Raw genomic sequence first — 23,940 nt, 5'->3', positions numbered from 1 at the left:
CTACAACCATCCCTACAAATAACGATTGACACAGGCAGAGCTGACGACAACAGCAAAAGCTTGAGCAAAGCTTGACCCGTGTTAACCGGTCACTGTTGGAAGATACGATGCGCTAACCCTCCACTATCCCTGAGCTTGGCTTCCAGAACACAGATGTGATTGGCTGGCGCTCTGGCCTGCTGTAAGAGGCTAGATTGTCCACTATCGATTGGTTGAGCGGGTGGTACGTGCTAAGAATAGCGTGCAGATTGTATGATGTTCGTAGAGTTTTGTATATTGTGACTCGAGGCAGATCCTAAGGCTAATTCAGGAACTTCGGATGCAGATTACCAGCCTGAAGGATGACGAGGTTCTAGTCTGCACTTGAGTCCTGATTGAGGCTCTGTGCTGAGCCGCAAACACATGGGGATCGGGTGCCCGGTTTCACAAGCGCATCGGGACCCGCGGACGCACCGAATAGACAAACTTGCAGAAGACCGAATGTTGTGGATCTCAACGCGAGGGACGCCGCGGAGAATCATGCATTTGAAAAAGAAAGGAATGTGCGAACACCCATCTAATCTCCAGTAATCAACCACCAACCTCCACCAAACAAGAACGCAAGCACCAGTGCAGTCAGGATACCCGCACCAGCCCTATCCGCCGTGGTAATGGGATCATGCTCAATGACCAGGTTCCCCCCGTCACTGCCTGCAGTAGGATCGTTCTTGCTGATTCCACCCGTTTGCTCGCCCACGGGCCCTGAGACCTGATCGACAAGCAGATTCTGCATAACCTCGAGCGCACTCATTTGTTCACCGATACCCACCTCGCCATCATTTACACCGCCCTGCCACCAGCGCAGTCCACATCCACCCTTGCCGGGACCGCACTGCTTGGCCGCTGCGACGGCAGAGGCACGCAGACGTGGCATAATGGACTCGCGCGTCCAGGGCGCGGTGAGCATGGTGTAGCCCATCCAGCGCGAGAGGTAGGCTTTGAATGAGCGCTGGTCGTGGTCGCATAGCCCATTGCGCTCACAGGCTACTTCGATCATGACGTTGGGTGTGCCGTCGGCAGAGAAGAATACGTCGGTTGCTTTTATGATGCCTTCGAGGCGGCCGCGCCAAAGGGCTGCTTGAGTCTGCGATGCAATGAGCTATGGTGCTTATGGAAACGAGTGAGCTTCATGGCTTACGGTGTCGCCTGCCGTTTCTGACATGTTCCACATAGCTGCGGCGCCGGACATGTGGATGCCTGCGTTGTAGGTCCATTGAATGTGATTGACCTCCGTGCAGTTCTTGCGTTCGGTCGTGCCATCGTAGAAGTGGTAGTCCTGGCTGATGAGCCCAACACTGAGTTCCCAGTCATACGCCTTCACAGCCCACTCGGAATATGTGCTGTTGCCTGTGTATTTTGCCAGCCTGGCCGCGATGTTGAATAACGCTCCATTCGAAATTGTGTTCTTGTAATCGTATCCGTTGTTGAATGTGAAGATCTGCCAGTTGAGTCCACCACCGCAGGTTCTGGTGTTCCAACGCGGAACCTGTGTGTTGAAGACGGCAATGACGAGCGACAACCACGACATCTGACCCTCAGCATCTGGAAACTTGTTCTCCGCTGCCGACATAGCTGTTATCCCCCAAAATGCTTGATCGTCGTTTCCAAGTGTACTCGTTTGATTAGGTGGCATGAAAGCCTGTGGTGTACCGATTTGGTGGACCATTGCTTGTGTCGTAATAGTGTTGTATGAGTCGTCACCAGTGTAGTACCAGTAGTCGATGAAGGAACCGAACATGGCGCCGCATAGCCACCAGTAGTAGGGATCCGGCAGATTGCCAGGTGTGTCGCCGACTCGATCACCCGTATACCAATCTCTCACACCTGCTGCAACAATCTTGGTTGCGCTTTTGATCGATTCTGGTCATGTTAGTCTAGTCCGGGCGTGCATTCAGTTTGCGTACCTGGATCGTCAACATTGAGCTCTATTGCAGAAGTGGCGATTGGCGACAGCAAGCCAACCACCGTGTAAACGAGTGTAGAAGGCTTCATCGCGGATCGCCCGGGTATCACAAGAAGAAAGTTTGGGATTCGAAATTCGACATGCGTAGCGAACGTGCCTCAGGCAGCGAGTTGAGCGAGCGACGTGGTGGAACCGAAGGCAAAGGGCGGGCTAGTGTCAACAAAAGATGTGGAGAGCAGAAGTTGAAAGGGCACAGATGCGCAAGTCGTGATGTTATGAAACCATTTGACCTTGAGCCAAGTAACGGCGCTGAGCCGCAGCAGTTGCTGGGCGACTGTGCAACTCTTGGAAGCCATCAACCAGCGAGACCTTAGGCCAACGTTGAGCGCTCAAGTCGTCACGAGATTGTGAGCGACCTTGGCGGCCGTCTGCTGCAATGAATGGCCGTCTCATCTTACAATTGCGGTCGATGCTCGTTCAAAGGAGGCGCAGCATGGTTGCTGTTCGGTATGTAACAAAGCACGATACGCCGTGGAGGGTGGAACTAGCAAGCTGCTGTGCATTTGCCTGCAGTCCGGCCAGGCTGGAAAGCTTGGGATGTGTAGACGCCATCATCTACTCGTCACAAATATCAAGGCAGCGTGCGCGATGGATGCTGGCAAGCTAGAAGGGGTGCGTAATGTAAGTCGCCAAGTTGAAAGACAGCATTGGCGCAGCTTGGAGAAGATTTGGCGCCGAGACTTCAGGAGAGACCTGTACAAAATACGCCTCGTCGCCCATAAACCCATACTTGAAGACTGCAAGCTCAGAACGTCGATGCAAAGTGCCTCTTATGTTGGTGATAAGCAGAACAAAGTTATTGTGTAGGTCGAGGTCAACAGGAGCTCGAGATGAGATGAAGAAGTTGATGACGTCAGCTGTTGCTATTTTGAGATAGGAGCGTCCGTGCAGTAGGCAGTTGCGAAGCTCACAAGAAGCTCTTCTGAAAGTCAATGACAGAGACCCAGAGGTAGCGATAATCAAAGACCAGAAGATTCATATTATGAGCTGGCTGCAAGCGTGTCGCAGTTTTGGCAGATCAATCCCCACACTTCTGGCTTATTGCTGCCGAAGTTAGCGCAAAAGAGATCGCCAACCGTTCCTGCATCCCACCCAACACCAGCCGCATCCTTCACCAGCCACACGTCGTACAACACATCCGACATGTCCACCCCCACAGACCGAATCTGGCGTTACCCAGACAAGAACTGGATGCTGGACATGCCGTGCCCCGCTGTAAGAAATGCGACGAAACGCGCCCGCACTGCCTTGCCTGTCGTTCGCTCAATCTCGCATGTGAGGGCTACGGAGTGTGGCTGAAGTAGGCGATCCGCGGACGGCCTTGTGTCACCTTCCGGCATGCAAGCTTATGGGAAAAGTCCGGAGTTGAAGGTCGAGGCACAGGGGACACCGGTCTCGTGGTCAAATATATCACTAGGCGACTGCGAAAGCGAGAAGGACCAGGTCCTGTTGCAGTATTTGGACCGGAACATTTATGCTTCATTATCGAAGTTCGAAAGAGATGTGCTGTACGACTGTGAGCTTGAATGTCTCGTCTCAGTGAATGTGTTTGTTGACATCAGTGGTAGTTGCGGACTGGAGTGCTCTCACCCTCTTCGCGAAACCTGCAACTGAAAGCATACCCTACCCAAGACGGTTCCGCGAGAGCTTGGGCTACTGCGCCCAACCAAGATTAATGCTGCTGAATAGTCTAACTTATCAGATAACATTTGACCCCAAGCATGCTCAACATGTGGATGAGTATTATGGCCGGAGTATCAATGCCTTTCGACAGGCGCTCTCAGATCTGGTGTGGTTCAAGGAAGACATGACGCCGTATGCAGAAATACTGCTATGTTCGATTAGCGTAGGTGAAGTCTTTGTAGTTTGGGGGCAAAATGTTGCTGATGATCAACAGATGAACCGAGCTATGCCATTCAGCATACATCTGAACGGCATCGCCAGCATATTTCACCAAAGACACGTGCTTCAGTCTCCTACTGATGAGTCAAGAGAACTAACTGGACTGATAGGCGTGCTGGACCTTTTTATGCATACCCTCGGCCGCCGGAACAAGAATTTACACATGTGGCACAAGCACTGCATGAGTCAGAGTGGCGTCGAAGAGGTGATGGGACTTCCCTGCAGTCTGATCAAATTACTTGCCTCACCACTTGATGACGATATCGAAGAGCGGCTGCTGCAGTGGCCGGGCGAACTAAGCGAACCCGTAATGTGCAAGATCTGGGAGGCTACGCAGTACGCTGGGCTACCAGAGACCTTTGTTCGGACCAGGGTTTGTCTATCAGCACAGATGCGCAGTCGGCTGCCTCTACCGTACGACATGTGCTGGCCGTGCTCCAGGACCTGCGGCTAAGAATGGATGTTAGCATATTCGCATCCACTGAAACTTTGTTCATTCCCTTAGTCGCTGCTGGATCCCAGCCAACAGTGTTGACAACGGAGAATCGCACGTTCGTCAGGGAGTACATTGTTGCATTTGTAGACAATTCGCTTGGCAGCTATCCATACTATGAGGCTGTGGTACGCGTTCCGAAGACTTTTTGGGCAGGCGACGGGAGCAAGTCCTTGGACAACGTCACCAGAGAGATAGGCTTCGAATTTGGACTTTTTTGAAGATTTGCCATTGATGATAACGCCGTCGTATCGTCACAACAAGTATCGATGCTATCTCTGCAGGACGTCTCCATGGCGATCCTTTCGTCGATATTCAAGAGAGACACTGGGAAATATGATATAGATACGCCATATGGTGGCCCCCTTCCGCCGATGGATCGATAAAAAGTCAACATAACGCCGCGATTGATACTGGGGCTGTGAAGGTGGAATGATCGAGACAATTGTTATACAATTGATCGAAAGAGGAAGTCCACGGGAGATGCTCTCGCACCTACATCCAGTCCAGCTCGTTCTACATGCGGACGCGAAGTAGATAGCGCAGACGCACCTGAGCAACATCGTAGGCGATGTATTCATTATACTGGAGGTAAGCACCATCAACGTTGGTGTCGCCAGGAATGGTTGTAACATCGGGCTAAGAGGGAGTCAGTATGCAGTCCCTTAGATTCTCAGCGTATGACTTACCATCATTGTACCGACCAACGACGGGTGAACACAGCCGGCGTCCTTCCACTGGCCCGGGCCGACCCGACCCTTACCCCAGGTACTACACATGCCCTTCGCCTTGGCATCTTCACCGGCAGTGTACGAAGCGTTTGTGAGCTCATGTACAGGGTTGCCCAGTTCCGCTTCGCAGAGCAACAGCAATGCGGTACCGCCAGATTGGTAGTGGTTGCAGTAGTTTGCCGATTTGCTTGACATATCAGCAAGATAGATACCCTTGCCGAACATGTATCCGGTGGCGGGAGCCTCGGGAGGCGCAATGCGAAGACCTTGACCCAAGATACCAGCGAAGTTGGTAACACGAGAGCCATGCCAGAGCAGGCGGCGGTTGCCAGAGACCTTTGCAAAAGGACTTTTGTCGAAGCGCTCAAATTCGCCCCTGCGTTGGATACGGAAGATGTCCTGCACATCGTACCTGACGTTGTGCGTTGCACCCTTGGTTTTCGTAAGGTAGTCAGATAGCTCGTTGAACTCAGAGCTCTTGGGGCTGAGCGCCTCAATCTCATCCATGCCTAAGGTCTGGAACTGGCGGTCAAGTTGATTGAGATGGCTATCATCCTTGAGACTGGCCTTGAGCATATCGGTGGCCTCCTTCATGTCGGACAGACTCTCAAGCAGATCAATCTCTCTCTTAAGGAGAGTGTTGTTGTTGATGATCGTTGGCCGATTGCGTCCGAAGGCATGTGGAATAAGCGAGTAGTATCGGTTGGAGAGTTGCTCGATTTCTTGGGACGTTGTGGGATTGTCAATGATGGCGGCCAGGTCCTTCAAGGCCTGGAAGCCTCGACTGATAGTGCCCTTGCTGAGCTTACCCAAAGGCATTTTCTCGGTATCGTAGTTCATCTCGTTCAGTGCGTCTTGCTGGTATTTCTGGTTAAAGATGAGCTCGATCAAGTTCTGAACCGGTTTGGTGAGTTTCGACTCGACAGCGGGTCGGTCGCTGTTGTCTTTCGCATCACTACCTGATCCGTTGGCCGTGCCATTGCCATCATCATCGTCGTCATCAGAGTCGGGGTTGTAATTCTTTTCCACGTATGCATCTGTTAACATGTTAGTACAGGTGGAAAATGACAGTCGTTACACTGACATTTGCCATTCTTGGGATCATCGCCTCGGTCTTCCCACTTCAAACCAGACTTGTCCTTGAACTTCTTCTCAAAATTCTTGATCGCATCAGAAAGAGAGCCGCCACCGAGCATGGCTGACTGACCTCGCTCGCCGACACGTCCCCAACGAGTCCATGTCTGAAAGTGTGCGCCATTTGGACTTCTTAGGAGCTTCTCGGGCATTAGCTCAGACCGTAATGATCGGCTTGAATGAGCTTACCTGAACCTTGTAGAACTTGTTGTTGTTGGCTGACGCGTTGGTCTGGTTCAGCGAAGCGTCCCAGATAAGTTCGTCCTCGTCGATGTACACCTCGTAGTTGGATGAGGGGCAGTACTCGTCGACAGGAACCGTTATCTTCTTCGACTTTGCGTTCTGACCATCGCCTACTTTGACATTGTCAATTTTGGCCTTCTCTTCGAGGGTCTTCCGCTTCTTCGATTGTGAAGCAGTCTGACTTGGTGTAGGTGAAGCGCGTGCTGAGGCTGCACGCTTTTTGCCATTGGTCACGGCTGGGGCCGTAGATGGAGCTGAGGCTGCCGCGGATGCACCTTGTGAATTGAGCAAATACTGCTTCTTGTCTGCTTTGATGTTTGATGACTCGGTATCATCGAGCCAGTCGATTGAGACGATGGGGATGTCATTAGAGATCGCGGCAGCAACCTTCGTTGATTTGGCTTCGAAGTCTTTGTTGGTGGCAATTAAAATGTTGGTTTCTGCTGTGACTTTGGACGCAATTGTCCCGCCCAGGTCAGTGATGCGTCCTTGGAGAGCACCCTGTGTTGTGCCGGGGAAGCGTCCGGAAGTAGCGATGGAGCAGCCGTCAAGCAGTGAAGCTTGGACTTGTTTTTGAGCAGCCTTACGAGCCATTGAGGCGCATGCAAGCAATCGAGACGAATTGATGTGATGCTACATGCAAGTGAAGGCGTGCGGCTCTTATGCAGGTGATGTTTGAGGTGAGGTCACAGCTCGACGTGATGGGTGGCCTAAAATTAGATTCAGGCATAGCAGGCAGCAACGACGGAACGGGACTAGTGCAACGCGCTAGTGTACTAGGAAGGCGCGGTGTCACGCTTCCGCCTGGAGATTGACGGAACACATAACATTGCGTTAACTTTGCCATCCCTCGCAATCTGCAATCACTGCGTCTGTCGCAATGGCTACCCTACTGTCACTACCTCTTGAGCTGCTAGTGTACATCTCCTCTTTTGTCTCAACCTCCGATCTCGCAGCTCTTCGCCTCGCCTGCAAACAAACGGAGAAATCACTCTATGAATGGTTTTCAGAAGAGTTCTTCGTCAAGAAGCAATTTATGCTCACTCAGCCGAGCTTGCAGGTGTTGCTTGACATCTCCCGACATGTCAGCCTTTCGAAGAAGCTGAAGCATCTTATTATCGCCACCAATGTGTATGATGACATCCCCATTCGTTTCAGAGATAGCGAAGCATGCAGCAGGTCCGTAATGTTACGATCCACCTGTTGGAAAACTTCTGCTGAGATATCATAGCTACATGCAGGGCTATGCTGATCAACAAGCGCTGCTAAACAACGGCATCGACCGCGAAATGTTGACCGAGGCTTTCAAAGGCTTAAGCAACCTGGAGACAGTTGATGTTCGTGACTTCTGCGCCAAGCGTGAGCGTGATGGGACCTTCTGGGCTTCATGGGGTGCTACTACCGTCTATCAGCAGACTGGTGTCCGTGTACGAGAGTCCTACCGTGGGACAGGCTCCCAATCGCGGTTTGTGTCCCACGTCTTCTCTAACCTCTTGTACTCTATGGGCGTTGCCGGACGAACACCACCCAGATTCGAAGTTCTCCTGCGCCAGCAACCCGCAGGTCTCCCAGATGGCGCTTTCCACCTCGCCAACTTTACCTTCCCGGCGATTCAGCCGGTCCTGCAAAACCTCAAGGAGCTCTTCCTGACGCTGAACCTGTCCGACTTGTCAACACACACTCATCATACTTACAACGGAGGCATGCCCGTACGCACGACGGCCGGCCGGTCTCTACGCCATTTCTTGAGCTGCACACCAAACCTGACGTATTTGCGCTTGAACTTCCAGAAATTTCACGTCGCCGATAACATGGACTTTATGAATTGGCTTGCTGCTTCTCCTATCTCTACGCCTGTACCACCAAGCCCTACGAAGATCACCATGGAAGAGCCATCACCCGTGAATCTTCCTCACCTCAAAGCCCTAGACCTCGGACAGTTGGACGTCAACAGAGACACCCTGCTTGCCGTGCTCTCTAGGTTTGCTCCTAAGCTTGAGCGCCTTAGCCTCTGGCGCATGACGATCGAAGCAGGGCCGCCAGGACCCTACGACACGAAGCCGAACATATGGTCACAATTCTTCAGAGGCTTAGGTGCTATATCTAAGCTCGAGCTAGCCTACCTGAAGGTTGGCGCGCTTTCGCAGAGTCGCCACACAGCGCAGTTCAGGACTGAGGTTGGCGGCAAGGAGCAGTCTGAGATGATGAGGGAGTGCTCCGGGAAGAATGTGAAGAAGTTCATCAGGAGTCTAGCGGACGAGGTGTACGTAGAGTGGCCGCCGGAGATCGATATGGACAGTGACGCGATCAACTCAGATGAAGATGAAGACATGTATGTGGACGAGAATGATGAGGAGGAAGAGCAAGACGAGGACGAAGACGAGGACGATGAGTAGCTGATGACCAGTCACGATTAGCGTGCACCTCGACAACATAATGGACAGAGTTTGGCTGTCTTCCACTCCATCTGCAAAGCTTCGCGTTGACGTGTACATACCGTAGTTTCAAGCGCCGACCTCACCGTGTGGTGGAGGTGGCTCGGCATCAAGGGCCTCTTTCACCTCACCTCCAGGCGCTGCTCGTTTCGCTACCATCACCAAAAAATGATCAAAACTTCTTCTTCAATCCTGCCCTCAAAATAAGGCGCAGCGGATGATGAAGAAGGATGGTTGCGTGACATCAACTCAAAGGGTTGATGACACTGGCGACCAAGGTCGCCTTCCCCTGCAGATGCTGCAGTATGACCGAAACTTCAAGGCCTGCTCAAAGTCGCGGGTGGCGAACTCCAGAAATCAACATTTCAGGTTCTGAAGTTCATTGACAGCGCGCAGTCAGGACAATTTCGCCTTGGGCTTATGCGCAGATATCGCACCCTACCGCTCACTGCAACCAGTTTCTGATTGTCTGACGTGGGAGGTAGTATGCCCTATATCAGGCAGATGCTGATCTGGCTGGGACGGATCAAGATTCTAAGATCGTGTCTCGCTGGCGCTTCCAGTCCCTAGAGACGCTTTGTCATGCAGTTCCGCAGTGCGTAACCCAACGTCCATAGTTCCATGGAGCTGATGTTGGGGTGTTGGAAACCGACATGTAGCTCAAAGCCCACCATGAGATGGGGAGCCCCACATTCAAGACAGGCGAGGTGACCAGCCGAAATGCTCACAGTTCCGCTAGTGCCGCTGATCACCAATGTGCATGTCTTACCCTGCTGTTCTGATGTGTGCAGTATGGCATAGTTGTCAAAGGCACAGTCACATCGTCTCGCTCTGAGGACCTGTTGCTAAACATAGGACACGAAAGTCTCATATCAGGCGTACTTCCTGCGACCAACCAAAAGGGGAGAGCGAGGACGGTGTGAAGGCCATGAGGTGGCAGGAGGCAGAGGAGAGGTGGCTCTGTGAGACATACCCGATCTGGGTTTGCGTATAGGTAAACGCGAGTAACTCCACGTTGAAACAGAGGTGTCACTTCAGGTTGTGATGATCAGTTGTCAACCCCAGCAGAGCTGTTAATTCCACTAGATTCAGTCAATCAAACCCGTATTATGCCTTCGTGATTTTAAAAAACCTATACAACCGTCGTTCGGGCTCAGCTCATCACGGGTGAGCGTACCGGATGAATGAATCTCCTTTCACTCTGATCGAAAATGTCTGACTAAGCTTAGATAGGAGATGGAAAGCAATAGACGTTCCGAATCTGACCGAGTTCTTACTCACCGAACTTCACCACCCTCGTCAACTATCTCTCTTATTGTGTGTAATTTCTCCGACTATGCGCTAAAGCAAGTTAATCATATTCCAGATTTCAGTATGGCTGCCAGCAGCAGGGTGAGAGATGCTCTGCAGGCTCGCATTCTCGACCTCGAAGGCACCTGCGACGACTATGCTGCGAAGATTCAGCTCATGGAGGAAGATCGCAACCATTGGCGCCGTCTTGCTGAAGCGGCCAGCTCCTTGGTTACTCCGCCCTCGACAAACATTCCACCGGGACCACCACCACTGCTGGCCCGAATATCGCTGTCGTCATCGATTCAGTTAACATTAAGTGCTACACACCCATGACACATCCCCATTGCGCCCAACTGTAGCAGCAGGCTACACCCCTGACAGGTCGAAGATAGGCTTCCCAGGTACAACAGGTTCTGTCTGAGACATGAGTAAAGCAAGAAGTGTAAGCGATCGGCATGTATGTATGTATACGCAGATCAGGTAAATGTGTTTGCAAAGGACATCTTAGACCTAGCCTTCGATCGACGATGAAGTGTCCCAGCTCAACGTTGCAAAGTCATGATGTGAGCTCGGCTTGACGCATGGTCGCCGGGCAGATTGACGGGACTGGAGACCAAATATCTCCTTGTCATGCAAAGTATAGGAATTCAGCTACAGTGGTAATCATTGGGTATATTTATGCGGTGTTTGTACGCAACACTATAAGGTATTTGAGTCGTATATAGTCAGAATACGGATTGGAAGGTTTCTATATCATGGAATGAAAACATTGATGCTTCAATCAGCGGCTTCATAACGGAACGAAAGTTCCCATGGTTTGAGCGCCTGGTGTTACTTCAAGCATGTAAGTGGTGCGTACGTCCACTTTCATTCGGACTCTCCCAAACGCACCTCATGGTGTCACCCGCTCGATTCCACTGACAAACTACCATTGCTAACTTTCATTATCGCCCAATCTTTCGACCACAAATCAACCTGCCGTTGCCCTGAATTTCAATGGACGCTACTCGGTGGGTCATTAGCACGATGCGCGCTGACACACCCGTAGCTACCACCACGATGTCTACGAACACGATCGAGTCGGGCGCTGCAGAGAGCATCGACAAGCTTAATAAAAAGCTCTTTGTTATCGAGCGCAAACACAACCAAGAGCAAGTCGCGCACCAGAAGACTAAAGGTAAGAGTAGAAGCAGCCGAGAAGCGCGTGCACGACCAGGACGAGACGATCACCGCCTTGAAGCAAGAGCTGGCCGCGCTCGAAGTCACAGCGACTGCTGTACAGGCGCAGCGCGGCACCAGCAGCAGCCTTAAGCGATCGAAACAGCCTGCAGGATGGGGCGCTGCCGCGACTCAGCCTTCCGCATCCGTTGCCAAGAAGAGAAAGACTTCCTGGGGCCAGAACGTCTTCGCTCCAGTGACCAGGATTCAACAGCCGCCTACTATTGTCAGGAACTACATATACCACTTCTATGACTGCAGGTTCTTGACACATTTGGACCGCCAGGAGGAAGAGCGTAGACAATGAGAGGCGACTCAGCGCCGGGTTGCACATGTAGGTTTTGAGCTTGAGGAACTACATGATGAAGGGACCGAATACGTTGTATCTGACCAGTAGCCCACTGTAGAAGAGGCAGATTGAAAAGGTGTTCGGAGAAGCTCCTGGCATGTCTTGTAGCATTAATGACGCATTGTCACTGGAGGGAATTATTATGACAGGCCCAAAGATTGGCCGATCTGGAATTCTACCTTTGGGAGAACCAGAGCATGGGCATATCTGCTCTGGAACAATGCAAACGATGTTCGAGTTATGTGTCTCGACATACATACCTTACCGCTGTGGTCGAAATTTTGCAAACAACGCGACGGGTGCCTCAAAAATATACAATACTTTCACTTAGACATCAGAAAGCACCAAGACGATTTGCGCAGTCTTGGCGGTTGCCAGCCAAATCAACACGCATCGCCCACGTTGCTCCGATCCTTGACACAATAGCTATCCTCTACACTCTCTACGGAACTAATAAGTTCACATTATTGATCTTGAATGTAAGCTGAATGGTAACAGCAGCGCCACCATGTCCAACTGAGCGGCGCACCAAGAAATGCTGCGGCACATCATCGAGCCACAAGGCCAGAATAGCACTTTGGAGTAGACACAAACTGAGAACGAGCGGCCCACGTAGAGACAATGGCTAAGCTGAAGGCGTGTCAGAAGCGCCTTGCTCAAGACTCGAAGATGATCAAGGATAACAAAAGGACTATATGGGATCAAGCCGAAATGATCGAACGCCTAAAGACTTCTGGCAAGGTCGACGCGCAGCATATCGACTCGGAAATCAGTCGCACCAACGGGCTACCGAAGGAGCAGGACCAATCTGCGGGGCAAGAGCGACCCTTTCACCAAAGCTCCTTAGACAGCGACGTGGCTAAGGAGATCAACGACCACTGGCCAAGGGTCCAGCTCTTTCCAAAGTCTGCCCTCGACTCGTGAGGCGAAGAGACGTGCCACGACGGTGGACAGCCAGGATGAAGCGGACTGTCAGTCTGGTAGAGAGCGCTCGAAAAGCCCTGCTCTTCGCAGCTCCAGTACCGCTACGAAGCTTGTGGAAGCCTTTGACCAGCGACCAGAGTGGAACGGATCTGTTTCTTGCCCACAGAGCAGTGATTGCGACATCGAAGAGCCGGAGAACATCGAAGTACCCGCCACTCCGCATACAGCGTTAAACACCTTTCCGGATAAATCGAGGGTGTTGAGTACGAGATTGAAGAGGCAGTGGAAGAGACCGTGGAGGTTGCCGAGAGGAAGATCACAGAGCCCATGTATAGCGATCGTTGCTTGCGTGAGCTGAGAGGCAAGCCGTGTGGTCGCAGTAGCTGCAAGTATGTACACGAGGATCAGGTGGAGCTGTATGCAGACGTTATCGTGACACTGTTTGCAAATGTGATGAAGGCTAAGGAGGCAGGGTTCTAGACCTGGGAATTCGTACCGAAAGAAAGCGATGGAAGGTAGTGATGGGTCGCTGGTTGTGTCGTTTCGAACCTCATAGGACGCTGTCTCGTAGACTGAGGAGGTTCTATGTCGTAGCAGAATTAGGAAGTTGTTAATAGATAGATACATCGGAGTGGAACTTGAGCGCAACACCTGCTTGCATGTGCCCGCTTCGAGTACGTTGCCAGATTTGGCAGTCATAGTGAAATGTTACACACGTTATGACAAGGCTCTTAGGTATGCAAGCACCAGATCTTATTAACCATGGAGAGTCACTGGCGATTGTATCTGTGGAGCGGGCGCTCCCAGGGTTAATGTAGATAAAACCTTGCTTCACAAACAATCGAAGCCGTCCGGCTGGTGAGCGATAGCGCGAGCTGCTGATTTCTTGTAACGGTATCCCATACCGATTGACATTTCGACACAGCCGCTTCAAAGATGGTTTTTGACATGGTCCGGTACGTTCCATTCCTTGTGGTGATCCTCCGCGGTTCTGCGTTTGCCTTGTGCTGCTCACCGGTTTTCGTCGACCAATCAGAGCGCGTCAGGCCAGCCACCACATGTTCCTTTCTTCTATTTTGTCTGCACAGGGTCGGAAGTCGATAGCCTTCGCCGCATGAAGAAACTCAGGTCGTGCACATGGACGACGGAGCCGAAGGGCACATAATGACGGTCGTTGTGTGGACGATGAGTGGTACAGCTGTGCGTCACGCGCGCGGGGTCGTCAGGACAGCATGGCGGTAGTAGAAGTGGTCAGGGGAGCTGCATCAACTCTTCCATCGCTTTCATCACCGGAATTGGGCTTTGACAACGAGTTTGATAACGTGGACGCGGATAGAGTTCTGTGACACGAGTTGTTGTTGTATCCGTGCCGGTGGTCCTTGCTGTCTGATCTTTGACCGGTGGAGCCAGACCTTGGCGCTAGCGTTCACCGGTTCTGCCTTGCGATGCGCCATAACAACTCCTTGTGCGCCGCTCAACAATCATCGCAGTCGTTTCTCAAAATTATAAGGACGTTTGCGCCGGCGCAAAGATGGATGCTCTCGATGGGATGGATCTTGCTGTGAGGCTGAGCATGGAGGCAAAAGAGTATTGGGTTCATTTGGACGCCGACGGTTCGCTTGAGAAGTATCCAGGTATGCAAGAACACGGATGCAAAGTCCATATACTGATCTAGCGATTGTAGCGAGACAGCATGCTCGTCGTGTGCAGGAGAAGTTGGGAATTGACGAGGGTTTGATCTATCTTGCCGGTCAGCCGGCGAGGAACAACGAAGACAGCGATATGCCTGCGCCGTTCCGGCAGCGACGATACTTTTACTATCTCACCGGGTGTGTAGCGGTCTTGTTGTGAAAGCGAGATTACTAATGACTGAAAGATGCAACGAGCCATCGTGCCACATGACCTACGATATCCAACATGACACTCTTTCCCTCTTTATACCCAAAATCGATCCAAAGCGCGTCATCTGGAATGGGTGTGGCTCAACTCTTGCTGAAGCTGTTGAAAGGTACGACGTTGATGAAGTATATTATGTCGATGAACTTGGTGATGTCATCAAGGATTGGAGCAACTACTATGGCGGACACGGCAGCGACATTTACGTGCTGCACCAGGGCCAACTCCCACAGATACCCGGACTCCATGCAATCATCGATTCGGAATCTCTACAGCCCGCAATGAACGCAGCGCGTATGATCAAGGATGAGCACGAAATCAGCCTGATTCGCAAAGCCAACGACATCAGCTCAGAAGCGCACAATAAGGTGCTTACAAACATCTTGAAGTTTAAGAACGAGGCGCAAGTTGAGGGTCTCTTCTTGGATGTTTGCATTTCACACCAGGCTAAGCAACAGGCATACGACCCCATAGCTGCATCTGGTCCAAACGCTGGAACTCTGCATTACGACGCAAACAACGAGGACTTCGATGATCGTCAACTCATGTGTCTTGATGCCGGCTGCGAATACGAGTTATACGCCAGCGACATCACGCGCACGTTCCCACTTGCCGAGTCATGGCCGACCAAAGAAGCAGAGAACATCTACAAGTTGGTCGAACGTATGCAGGAAAGCTGCATCGAACGTCTAGCACCTGGCGTGCGATATCTTGATCTTCACATCTTGGCACACCAGATCGCAATTGATGGACTTCTCAAGCTTGGTATCTTGCAAAATGGGACGAGGGAAGAGATCTACGCTGCAGGCACAAGTCGAGCATTCTTTCCTCACGGTCTGGGTCATCACGTTGGATTGGAGGTGCATGATGTCGGGCAGGCTGAGCTTATGAGCGTCAGGAGCGGCAAAGCTGTGCTCGAACAGGTGAGACATCGCATGCTATACGTACATGGAGTTTACATAGCTAACGTAGTGCAGGTGCCCTCGCTATTCCCGCAGAACTTTCACGCGCCAGTCTTTGATCCGGCTCTCTGCCATGCGCCTACAGACGCGCAGAGCAGTCAGCTCGAGGAGGGCATGGTAGTCACCGTGGAGCCAGGGATGTAAGTACCGTGTCTGACACCATTTCTAACTTGGACATACTGACAACATCAGATACTTCTCCATCTACGCACTCCAGCACTTCTACCTCCCATCACCGATTCACTCGCGCTTCATCAATCAGAAGGTTCTGCAGCGCTACTTGCCCGTCGGTGGCATGCGAATCGAGGACGACATCCTCATCACCTCGAAAGGCTACGAAAATCTGACTACAGCACCAAAGGGTGACGCTATGTTGGACATAATTCGAGGAAATGGTTCAGTTCCCGATACCACGAAGCCACCACTGCCGCTTTCTTCTACAGGCGTTATGGAGCCACATCTTTACCGCGCACCCGGATGCCCACTTCAAACCACGCCTTCAAAACTGCAATCAATCAAGCGCGTGGCAACCATGCCAAACCAGGTTACTCAAAATCAGCGTAGCGAGATCGACCGCCGCGATCATGCACTGAGCTTTAGACGCTCTATGACGACTAATGAACGTGTACAGCACTGGCGCCGATCCTGCCAGCGGTCCATGCCACAGCAATCACCACCTGGCCATGAAAGCCCTACCACGATGTGTGGATCTTTTTCCGGCGACGTCAAGCACATATACGTTGGCGACGGTCGCAGCCATTCATCCGAAGCACAAGAACAACCGAACTGCATGGACTGCGCTATACTTGCCCAGACTCTAGGCAGACTTCGACAAAACTTGGCATTATCGAAAAGGAACTCTCCAAAGCAGGCACAAGACTCACGAGACATACTTATTGGTCCTGTCTGCAACTTTCCACCACCGTGTGCGGTGAATGCAGCATCGAGCGCGAGACATGACGCGCTTGCAGCGGCGAATGAGACCAAAGGAATCTGCGTGGATTCAATTCGACAAGCAATCTATGTTCGCCGGGTCCCAACAGCTTTGGAATGCCCGAAACCTTTGCAACAATCAAGTGATACCCCATCCGCTTCTCGCGCTTCGTCACTAAAAGATACACGACCAATACGATCTCGCGAGAAGGTGGTCTTCGAAGACGCCATCACGATTCCCCAAGAGTTCGCCGACCATTTGCCCTTACAAGAACCAACGTCTTACTATCAAGACCCTAGTCAACTTGCACCGGAGCCCACAGGTGTCGATGCGATGAGACACCGAATTTCCTCACATGCGGCGAATTTCCAGGCGCCTGCTCGCTCGAATTATTGCGCATTGAGGACACAAGCATCCATGCCAATAAGAACTCACAGGTCGCAGCAGCAAGAACATCGACGACCAAGCAACCATACCGATGATCGTGACTGGATGGCATGAGAGGCTGGCTTGGCTTGCAGCGGCAAGCCTTCGGGCTTACTTCATCTTCATACCCTTTGTTCCACGTGTGTATGCACTACGTTTCAGTAAACGACTATACGTTATAATTAACCACATATGTATCCATCCAAACACGATCACATATGCCGGTTTCCAAACTCCACTCTCCAGCATGCACCTTACCCAACCAGGACCTGCCGAACAGAATCTAGCATCCGAGAACTCTGACCAAACAGTTAGCTAAGCCAACAGTAAATCCCACCCTATGTGAACCTCGAATCCCCCATCTCGCGCTGTTGCTCCCTAGCTGCCGCCTTCTGCCATACCTCCCACACTCCCATCACTCCAACATCCTCCCTATCCCACTCCAGCCCCCTCAGAAACTCAAACAAACCCACAGATCTCAACTTAGCACGCCGCTGCGTCTCGAACTCCATCGTCTTCTCTGCATCAGCTTCAGTGGCAAGGGTTACACGTGGTGCGGCGGTAGATAAGTCGAAGAAAAGTCGGTCGGCACGTTCAGCTGTGACGCAGAGAATAAACGCACAGGCGAGAATGGGCTTAATGATGACATTGGTGGAGAACAGGTGAATAAGGATGTCGGAGAAGGTTATTGTGCCGGGAAGGTGTTGGACATTTGGACATTTGGAACATGAGTGTTGACATAGGGATTGGGAGCGTGGCGGAGACTAAGGATGTGGCTTATGTGAGGGAGCTTCCGGAGACGGTACACGACCATATTCCGCCTGAGGGGGCCCGATTGATGAGTGATGTTGATGAAGTTGAGCGGAAAATCTGGCGAAGCTTAGGGCGATCAAGCTTGTGATGAGCTGATAGGGACGACTTTATGCCGGCTATGCTCTGCAGAACAGGTGTTGCGAGAGCGGCGACTTCCTCGCTGAAGGCCGTGACTTCCTTTTCATTAGCTTCGGCGACGTCTGAGACGGTAAGCTCAGTAGCTGTGCCAAGGCCATCGTCGAGGAGCAGCCAGTTGTATTCCGCAGAGATTGTGGCACTGGGGAGCTCTTTACGTGAATAACCCGATTTCGGGTGGGTACAGGACTGAGAACCAATGGTAGGACGCATCGCCGAGATTCCAGAAGAACCGTCAGGTTCGGGGGCCTGGTCCTCGTCGTCCGAAAAGGTAAAGTCGATAGGTACGATGGATTCGCAATGGAAGCTCGGAGCTTCCACGATGCTGCTGTGCTGAATACAGTATACGAGAGGATTGTACTCTGCATCAGCAGTTCGAGACTTCATAGCAACATCTGAGACCGAGAGTTCGGCGATTCTGCCAAAGTCCTTGTCGGACAGCAGCCACTCGGTGTCGGTAATAGAACAGTGGGATTCTCTTCCTATGACCCACAATTTCTCATTGTCATTGATCGTTCGATCAATCGTCTTGTCAGCTCCGTTGAGAGCAGAAAAGTCCCGAGCCGGTGATTGTGACATCTTGGTGATCTCATCCTCCATCTGCTGGAAGACTGTGTCCAAAGGATCGTAGTCATCAGCCTCGACAACCTCGACGACAGACTCTGTGGTTAGCATGAAAGATCCCATGGTAGCTGGCGATGGCTCGCAATCATCTCCTGTCTCAACATTCTGGATATCTTCAACGGTAACAACTAAATCTGTGGCACCGTTCGTTGCTATAACCAACTTTTTCGGGGCGACATGTGCGAGAAACAAGGCCTGGAGCATACGGTAGCTTCCTAGTCGCTGCATTGCAGTTTCGACTAGAAAAGGACCTCTGACTTCCCGGCTGACAGAACCACGCAAGAAGGCGCGTCGGGCATGGGCCTGCGAAGTCCCTTCGTCCGTTGCGAATGGAACGTTGCTGCCAGAGGGTTCTTGGTCGTCACCATAGAGGCGAGCAGGAGGCAGGACAGCAAGGCTAGGGAAGTCCACAGATTTAGCCGATCGCGGAAGACCAGCAGTGGTAGTCCGTTTGGTGTCGATGGGCGATGGATCCTTTATGAAACCAACTTTCGGAGTTTTAGCCTTTGGTGAAGAACATGAAGGGGGTGATGGCGGTATCCCTGCTGGATCGTGTTCGGAAGTTGTATGATCATCTGTAACTCTGCCCGATGGCAGCTGTTCAGCCCTGGTGATGGCACGTAGGCCGATACCAGCAGAGCTATCGGTTTCGACTATCTTATTTGTACCAGCAATCGTCGCTTCCGTTCCGATTGCTAGATGCGAGCCTTCAGTGAATAGTACAGTCTTTGAGCTCGACGTGACCTTTGCTTGTGTGCACTGAGCATCGCTGCATGCGCCGTCGCTGAGCTTCGTTGCTGTTTGCGGTATAGAGTTCACCAAATTTTGCAGCCTGTCCATAGACATGAAGGCCGTGATGACTGTTTACATTAGCACTATCGAATAGAAACACCGCCCAGGTGTGAACTTACTTGGTTTCCTGCTTTTCTGCACCTTTCTTAGAGGCATGCGATTCGTGCCGAAGGCGTGCGACTTCCTCATCTTACCTGGCCTTGTGACAGATTGATACGATGGTGTGGGATCGACCCGAGTTGTCCGATCGAAATGAAAGAGCGATATGCGAGTGCAGACCAAGTATGTTGTAGTTGAGGGCACAAAGAAAGTACTTTGAGGAATGCAAGATTCTTCGATCGCTTGAACTGGTACCGATCGGATGTCGTGGAAGTGTGTGGTTGAAGTTGACGGTATATCAAGTGACAAAAATTGTGCACAGAGCGGAGCCGCTGTCTATATGTTCGAAAGGCGCTAGAGGACATGAGTGAATGTCAAGACGCTTATTTCATAGCAGCAAACATCTTCATGTTGCTTGTGCGACATGGTCATAGTGCCCGCAGCCGCAGTGAAAGCCGAGGCACGTGACCCTAGCCGTAACACTGTTGACGATCGTTGAAACATTCGTCTGGATGGGATCCGGAAAAGGTAACGCCATTGTCATCTGCATGAGTAAGCAAGCCTTAAGGAAAGCTGGAGCTGGTTTTTACGAAAACAGGGGCTGAGGTCTGCAGGTTTGTATGTCTTCATATAGAATAACCGTCTCAGGTCAAAATGAGAGTCGAGCTAGGCCAAGTCCAATCTTGACACAACATGAATCAGCTATGTTGCAGTACATATTGGTGGAAGCTGCTGTTCGTGCGCCGAATTTACCGCGTTGTCGAGACGGTAGACCGGGTCGTTGACAAAAAAGTCAATCAATAGCGTCTTAACCCATGATACTGGTCCATGGGGTGTCGATGCTTGAGATCTCTTGACAAAGCGAGAGGAGTGCCGCGGAACGAATGGTCACGGCGCTGGAATTAGCCCGCACTTTGCCGAATTCGTGCCGACCAATCCAAAGCCGCTTATCAACCCCATACCCACGCGTCGCGCGTGGACGCAACGACCATCGTTCCTACGCCCATCTTTCGCTGGCGGAGATTGTTTGGCAATTTGACAAAACATGGACACCAATGGAAACAGCAATGCTGTGTCAAACTCGTCGCAAAAGAGGCCTGCGCAGGACGCGCCTGAAACTTCTCGTTCAAAGCGCGCGAAATATACATCTGCAGCTTGGTAAGTATCTCAAAGAATCGCTACATGCCAACATTGACCATATAGTAACGAGTGTAAGCGATGCAAAGTCAAATGCATCCGACTCGATGACAATGCCGATTGCCAGCGATGTTCGACCGTGAACGTAGCATGCATCGTTGTTCCTACAGCTATACAAACTGCAAAGGAGAAGGACAAAAGTAAAGAGAAGAATCACATAGAAGAGTGAGTACCACCACATCAGGAAGCCAGACAGAGTTGACGAGCCTCTAGTTCCAGTTACAAACAACTGACAGATGATGTTTCTTTCCTTCGACAACAGCTCACCACGCTCATGGGCACTGTGGCGGCCTTAGCAGAGAGGCGGGATAGTCAACCGACTATAGCTGCTGAACTTACACCGATCTCACAACAGACAGCAAGCCCAACCTATACCAGCACTACAAGTCAACGCACATGTCCACCCCGGCAACCTCAATTTGCAGGGCCTACACGTGCAGCATTCAGTCTCAACATTGTTGAGTCGTCTCTCAATCGAATGGGTATACCTTCCAATGTGCAAGATCCGGCAGGCCACACATCGTCAGTATCGTCGCGAGATGCAACGCCAGAGCCTACAACAGCATTGGCTCAGCATCTGCTTCGATCCGGAGTCGAGGGGTTACAAGGTATATCCAACGACGAAATCATCAGACTTCTTGGTATTTACCAGGAAGAAGTCGCTTGCGTACATCCCATCATCGAGACAAAGGGCCTCATCAGAGATGCTCCACAAATTATGGAGATTGTTAGACATCCTCAGCAACCGATCAGATTACAAAGACTCGGGCGCAAAGACACGCATATACTAGGGCTAGCAATTGCCACGGCCATCACTCATGAGATACATGGCAAGAACGGTTTATCCGACCGACTGGTCTTTGAAGTTGAGCAGGACGTAGGCAGAATCTCCAGCGAAACTGAGGTAGAGCTCAAGGACATTCAGATCATGGGCATGCTGGTAAGGATACCTCACTCACAGTAATAACCGACAACTAACGTGACACAGAGTCTTTACTTCTGCCACACCGAAGAAGAGCTATTTGCATGGCGCGCGATCGGCCGAGCTTGTCGTCAGGCTCTCGAGATGGGTCTACATCGCAAGCAGAGCCTTCTCGACAACTTCAAGGATACCGAAGAGCGGGAGCTTGCGGTACAAGTGTTCTGGGTCGTGTACGAGCTAGATCGACGATGGAGTTTTGGCACCAGTTTGTCCTTCGCCCTTAACGATCGCGATATTGATACCCAGCTGCCAGAACCTGGGAAAGCATACCCTTACCTGAAGGGAATGGTCGCATATGCCAAGCTGTGCTCCAGAGTCTGGGAGGCATTGCCCCCATACGGGTCTGCATTGCAGACGATACCCAAAGAAACGGAGGACTATCTTGACTTCATAACTTCCAACTGGCTGCTATCCATACCACAGGAGCTACAGTTCAGGCATCCACGCCTTGGTCTTGCACCGAAGTCTCAGCCCCGGCTGTTGCATCGTCTGCGCACACTACTCTACCTTCGTGGGAACCACATGCGTACATTGATCCACCGACACCATGTGCTTACGCCAGACAACATCAAGGCGGATATGCAGTCTGCACAATTAGTCGTTGATATTGCGAAAGACAGCATTCAGGTGTTGGTGCATCTCAATGAAACGAGCGACATTTATGCCCGTCAGCAGAGTGTGTATCACTACTACCTGCTCAGTGCCCTCGCCGTTTTATTGCTTGCGGTGTGTCACGCACCAAGCATGTTTGCTGAAGCGAGCAGAGAGTCCTTCATATCGGCTGTCGAGTTGGTCAAGGGCTTTTCGCGCCACGGTACAGCTAGTCGTAGGCTCTGGAAGAGCATCCGAGGTCTTCTGCCTGTTGTCAAGTCGTTAGGTCTGCACGGAGAAGCAGGACCTCAAACGAGCAATCCAACAACTAAAGAAGTTGGCGAACTTCCAGCCACAACTAGCGTGCAGCAACCGCTACAGCTGGATCCGACCACGGCCGAGATGCCCAACACATGGAATGGAGGGGATGTCAACTTCGACACAGACTTGGGGTCAATGCCTGACATCTTCAACATCGGCGACGAACTCATCGACCTATATGACGCATTCGGCACTGCAGCGACCACGCAGCCAATGCAACCGGATCCATCGACAGAGAACTTTGGTGAACAGGGTCTGAGTGTATGGGAGATTGTAGAGATATCACGGCACTTCCAAGGTCTTATATGAGCTAACATGCGCGTATTCTCTATATGTGTTACTGTGAAACTAGGAATAAGACGAACGATCGACGCCGTTCGATGAGTGTGCTATGCTTGCTGAGCAATCGTATTCTTGGATTTTGGTACCATACAAGGGTTCCTGGAGGTCTTCAGAGTGGGACTAGAAGAGCAGCTCTGAAATTGCGTCGATCGTCTGAATAGGACTACATATGGCACCCAACATCTTCAGCAAAGGACGTTGCGAAGAACTGGTCAACGTCTCGACGAAGCTTCGTGTTTGCACTGCCATTGACGTTCTCGACGAAGGGGTTATCTACCCCCGGACCAGAATGCGCAAGTATGTTCGCATTCTGCACCGCATGGTCTGCCACTTGATGATTCGAGAAGAGCAAATCAACGCGCATCTGCGTAGCGACACTGGCAAATCGGTTCTGGCTCTCGACTTTCATATCTCGCAGCGTCTGGTTGTTCGGTGTTCCGGTGTCACCCGACAAGCCTGCAATATGCGCTTCACCGTTGTCGTACACCGGAAAGACTAAAGAAATCGTTCCGAGTGTGTATCCAGAAGTTGCGACCGTGGTGATCATCAAGTTACCCAATGTCACTTCTGGCCATCCGTAAGGGTCTCGCCTTTCGCTGACGCAGGATGCGTGGCGTTTGCCGGCAGCAAAGCCATGTCATCCCAGAAGGGCGCTAGGCCGTACACTTTTACACCGAACCTGTCTTGCGGGTACTCCGCGCCGCCATAATGGTCGAGGTGCTCCTGCGTGATGATCACGCCCTTGATGCCCTCGCCTTGGAACCGAGTTACTCAAACATCGGCACCATGACTGCGTCGATCTCAGCCTGATTGTTCAAGGCCTTAATTACCATCAGTCTGTCGCCGGTATCGTATGCCCATGCCGACATACCGGTGTGGCCAACGAAGTAGAAGTTGTCGAAAGCTTTGAAGGGTGCCACGAAGCCGGATAGCATCGAGAAGAGCTGAGGATACCTCTACTGCACGATGCATTGATTCGTGAAGTACTGGTATAGCCTCGGATCAGTGGCTATGTCGGCGGCCTCGGTGAGGTACTTCGTGACACTGCTGGCCTATTCGTTCGGGAAGGTCGTCTCGTTTGCGATTTTGCTCAGCGGATCGA

At 51.6% G+C, this 23,940-nt stretch overlaps 10 protein-coding genes across 10 annotated transcripts; 6 read left to right on the top strand and 4 right to left on the bottom strand.

The window, feature by feature from the left end:
- Window positions 1-556: 556 nt before the first annotated feature.
- BU25DRAFT_434793 (glycoside hydrolase family 76 protein) lies at window positions 557-2,031 on the bottom strand (the record flags this gene model as incomplete). Its single annotated transcript, XM_033708876.1, has 3 exons — window positions 557-1,123; window positions 1,178-1,899; window positions 1,944-2,031. 3 exons carry the CDS (start codon window positions 2,029-2,031, stop codon window positions 557-559), a joined length of 1,377 nt encoding a protein of 458 aa, XP_033556647.1.
- A 1,413-nt stretch (window positions 2,032-3,444) lies between these two features.
- Window positions 3,445-4,675, top strand: BU25DRAFT_208960 (uncharacterized protein). Its single transcript, XM_033701176.1, has one exon. The coding sequence runs from the start codon at window positions 3,546-3,548 to the stop codon at window positions 4,356-4,358; it is 813 nt and encodes a 270-aa protein (XP_033556646.1). The 5' UTR covers window positions 3,445-3,545; the 3' UTR covers window positions 4,359-4,675.
- Window positions 4,676-4,913: 238 nt separating this feature from the next.
- On the bottom strand, window positions 4,914-7,099 carry BU25DRAFT_352155 (PARP-domain-containing protein; the record flags this gene model as incomplete). The annotated part of the gene is made up of 4 exons (XM_033703391.1): window positions 4,914-5,036; window positions 5,087-6,165; window positions 6,213-6,402; window positions 6,452-7,099. The coding sequence occupies 4 exons, from the start codon at window positions 7,097-7,099 to the stop codon at window positions 4,914-4,916; spliced, it is 2,040 nt and encodes a 679-aa protein (XP_033556645.1).
- Window positions 7,100-7,322: 223 nt separating this feature from the next.
- BU25DRAFT_494989 (uncharacterized protein) lies at window positions 7,323-8,962 on the top strand. The gene is made up of 2 exons (XM_033711820.1): window positions 7,323-7,684; window positions 7,737-8,962. The coding sequence occupies exons 1-2, from the start codon at window positions 7,386-7,388 to the stop codon at window positions 8,899-8,901; spliced, it is 1,464 nt and encodes a 487-aa protein (XP_033556644.1). The 5' UTR covers window positions 7,323-7,385; the 3' UTR covers window positions 8,902-8,962.
- A 1,352-nt stretch (window positions 8,963-10,314) lies between these two features.
- On the top strand, window positions 10,315-11,758 carry BU25DRAFT_462783 (uncharacterized protein; the record flags this gene model as incomplete). The annotated part of the gene is made up of 2 exons (XM_033710548.1): window positions 10,315-10,461; window positions 11,282-11,758. The coding sequence occupies 2 exons, from the start codon at window positions 10,315-10,317 to the stop codon at window positions 11,756-11,758; spliced, it is 624 nt and encodes a 207-aa protein (XP_033556643.1).
- A 663-nt stretch (window positions 11,759-12,421) lies between these two features.
- Window positions 12,422-13,204, top strand: BU25DRAFT_425623 (uncharacterized protein; the record flags this gene model as incomplete). Its single annotated transcript, XM_033708362.1, has 3 exons — window positions 12,422-12,720; window positions 12,755-13,073; window positions 13,133-13,204. The coding sequence occupies 3 exons, from the start codon at window positions 12,422-12,424 to the stop codon at window positions 13,202-13,204; spliced, it is 690 nt and encodes a 229-aa protein (XP_033556642.1).
- A 1,051-nt stretch (window positions 13,205-14,255) lies between these two features.
- BU25DRAFT_462781 (uncharacterized protein) lies at window positions 14,256-17,017 on the top strand (the record flags this gene model as incomplete). The annotated part of the gene is made up of 5 exons (XM_033710547.1): window positions 14,256-14,358; window positions 14,409-14,553; window positions 14,601-15,543; window positions 15,598-15,722; window positions 15,775-17,017. 5 exons carry the CDS (start codon window positions 14,256-14,258, stop codon window positions 17,015-17,017), a joined length of 2,559 nt encoding a protein of 852 aa, XP_033556641.1.
- A 702-nt stretch (window positions 17,018-17,719) lies between these two features.
- Window positions 17,720-19,495, bottom strand: BU25DRAFT_462780 (uncharacterized protein; the record flags this gene model as incomplete). The annotated part of the gene is made up of 2 exons (XM_033710546.1): window positions 17,720-19,374; window positions 19,426-19,495. 2 exons carry the CDS (start codon window positions 19,493-19,495, stop codon window positions 17,720-17,722), a joined length of 1,725 nt encoding a protein of 574 aa, XP_033556640.1.
- A 955-nt stretch (window positions 19,496-20,450) lies between these two features.
- BU25DRAFT_402429 (uncharacterized protein) lies at window positions 20,451-22,805 on the top strand (the record flags this gene model as incomplete). The annotated part of the gene is made up of 3 exons (XM_033705044.1): window positions 20,451-20,563; window positions 20,816-21,542; window positions 21,591-22,805. 3 exons carry the CDS (start codon window positions 20,451-20,453, stop codon window positions 22,803-22,805), a joined length of 2,055 nt encoding a protein of 684 aa, XP_033556639.1.
- A 594-nt stretch (window positions 22,806-23,399) lies between these two features.
- On the bottom strand, window positions 23,400-23,773 carry BU25DRAFT_462778 (uncharacterized protein; the record flags this gene model as incomplete). The annotated part of the gene is made up of 2 exons (XM_033710545.1): window positions 23,400-23,593; window positions 23,710-23,773. The coding sequence occupies 2 exons, from the start codon at window positions 23,771-23,773 to the stop codon at window positions 23,400-23,402; spliced, it is 258 nt and encodes an 85-aa protein (XP_033556638.1).
- Between the last annotated feature and the right edge of the window lie 167 nt (window positions 23,774-23,940).

The sequence above is a fragment of the Macroventuria anomochaeta genome, assembly GCF_010093625.1.
Source record: "Macroventuria anomochaeta strain CBS 525.71 unplaced genomic scaffold BU25scaffold_44, whole genome shotgun sequence".
NCBI lineage: Eukaryota > Fungi > Ascomycota > Dothideomycetes > Pleosporales > Didymellaceae > Macroventuria > Macroventuria anomochaeta.
Note: the sequence above shows the minus strand (reverse complement) of the source record. Positions and strands in the feature narration are given on the sequence as shown.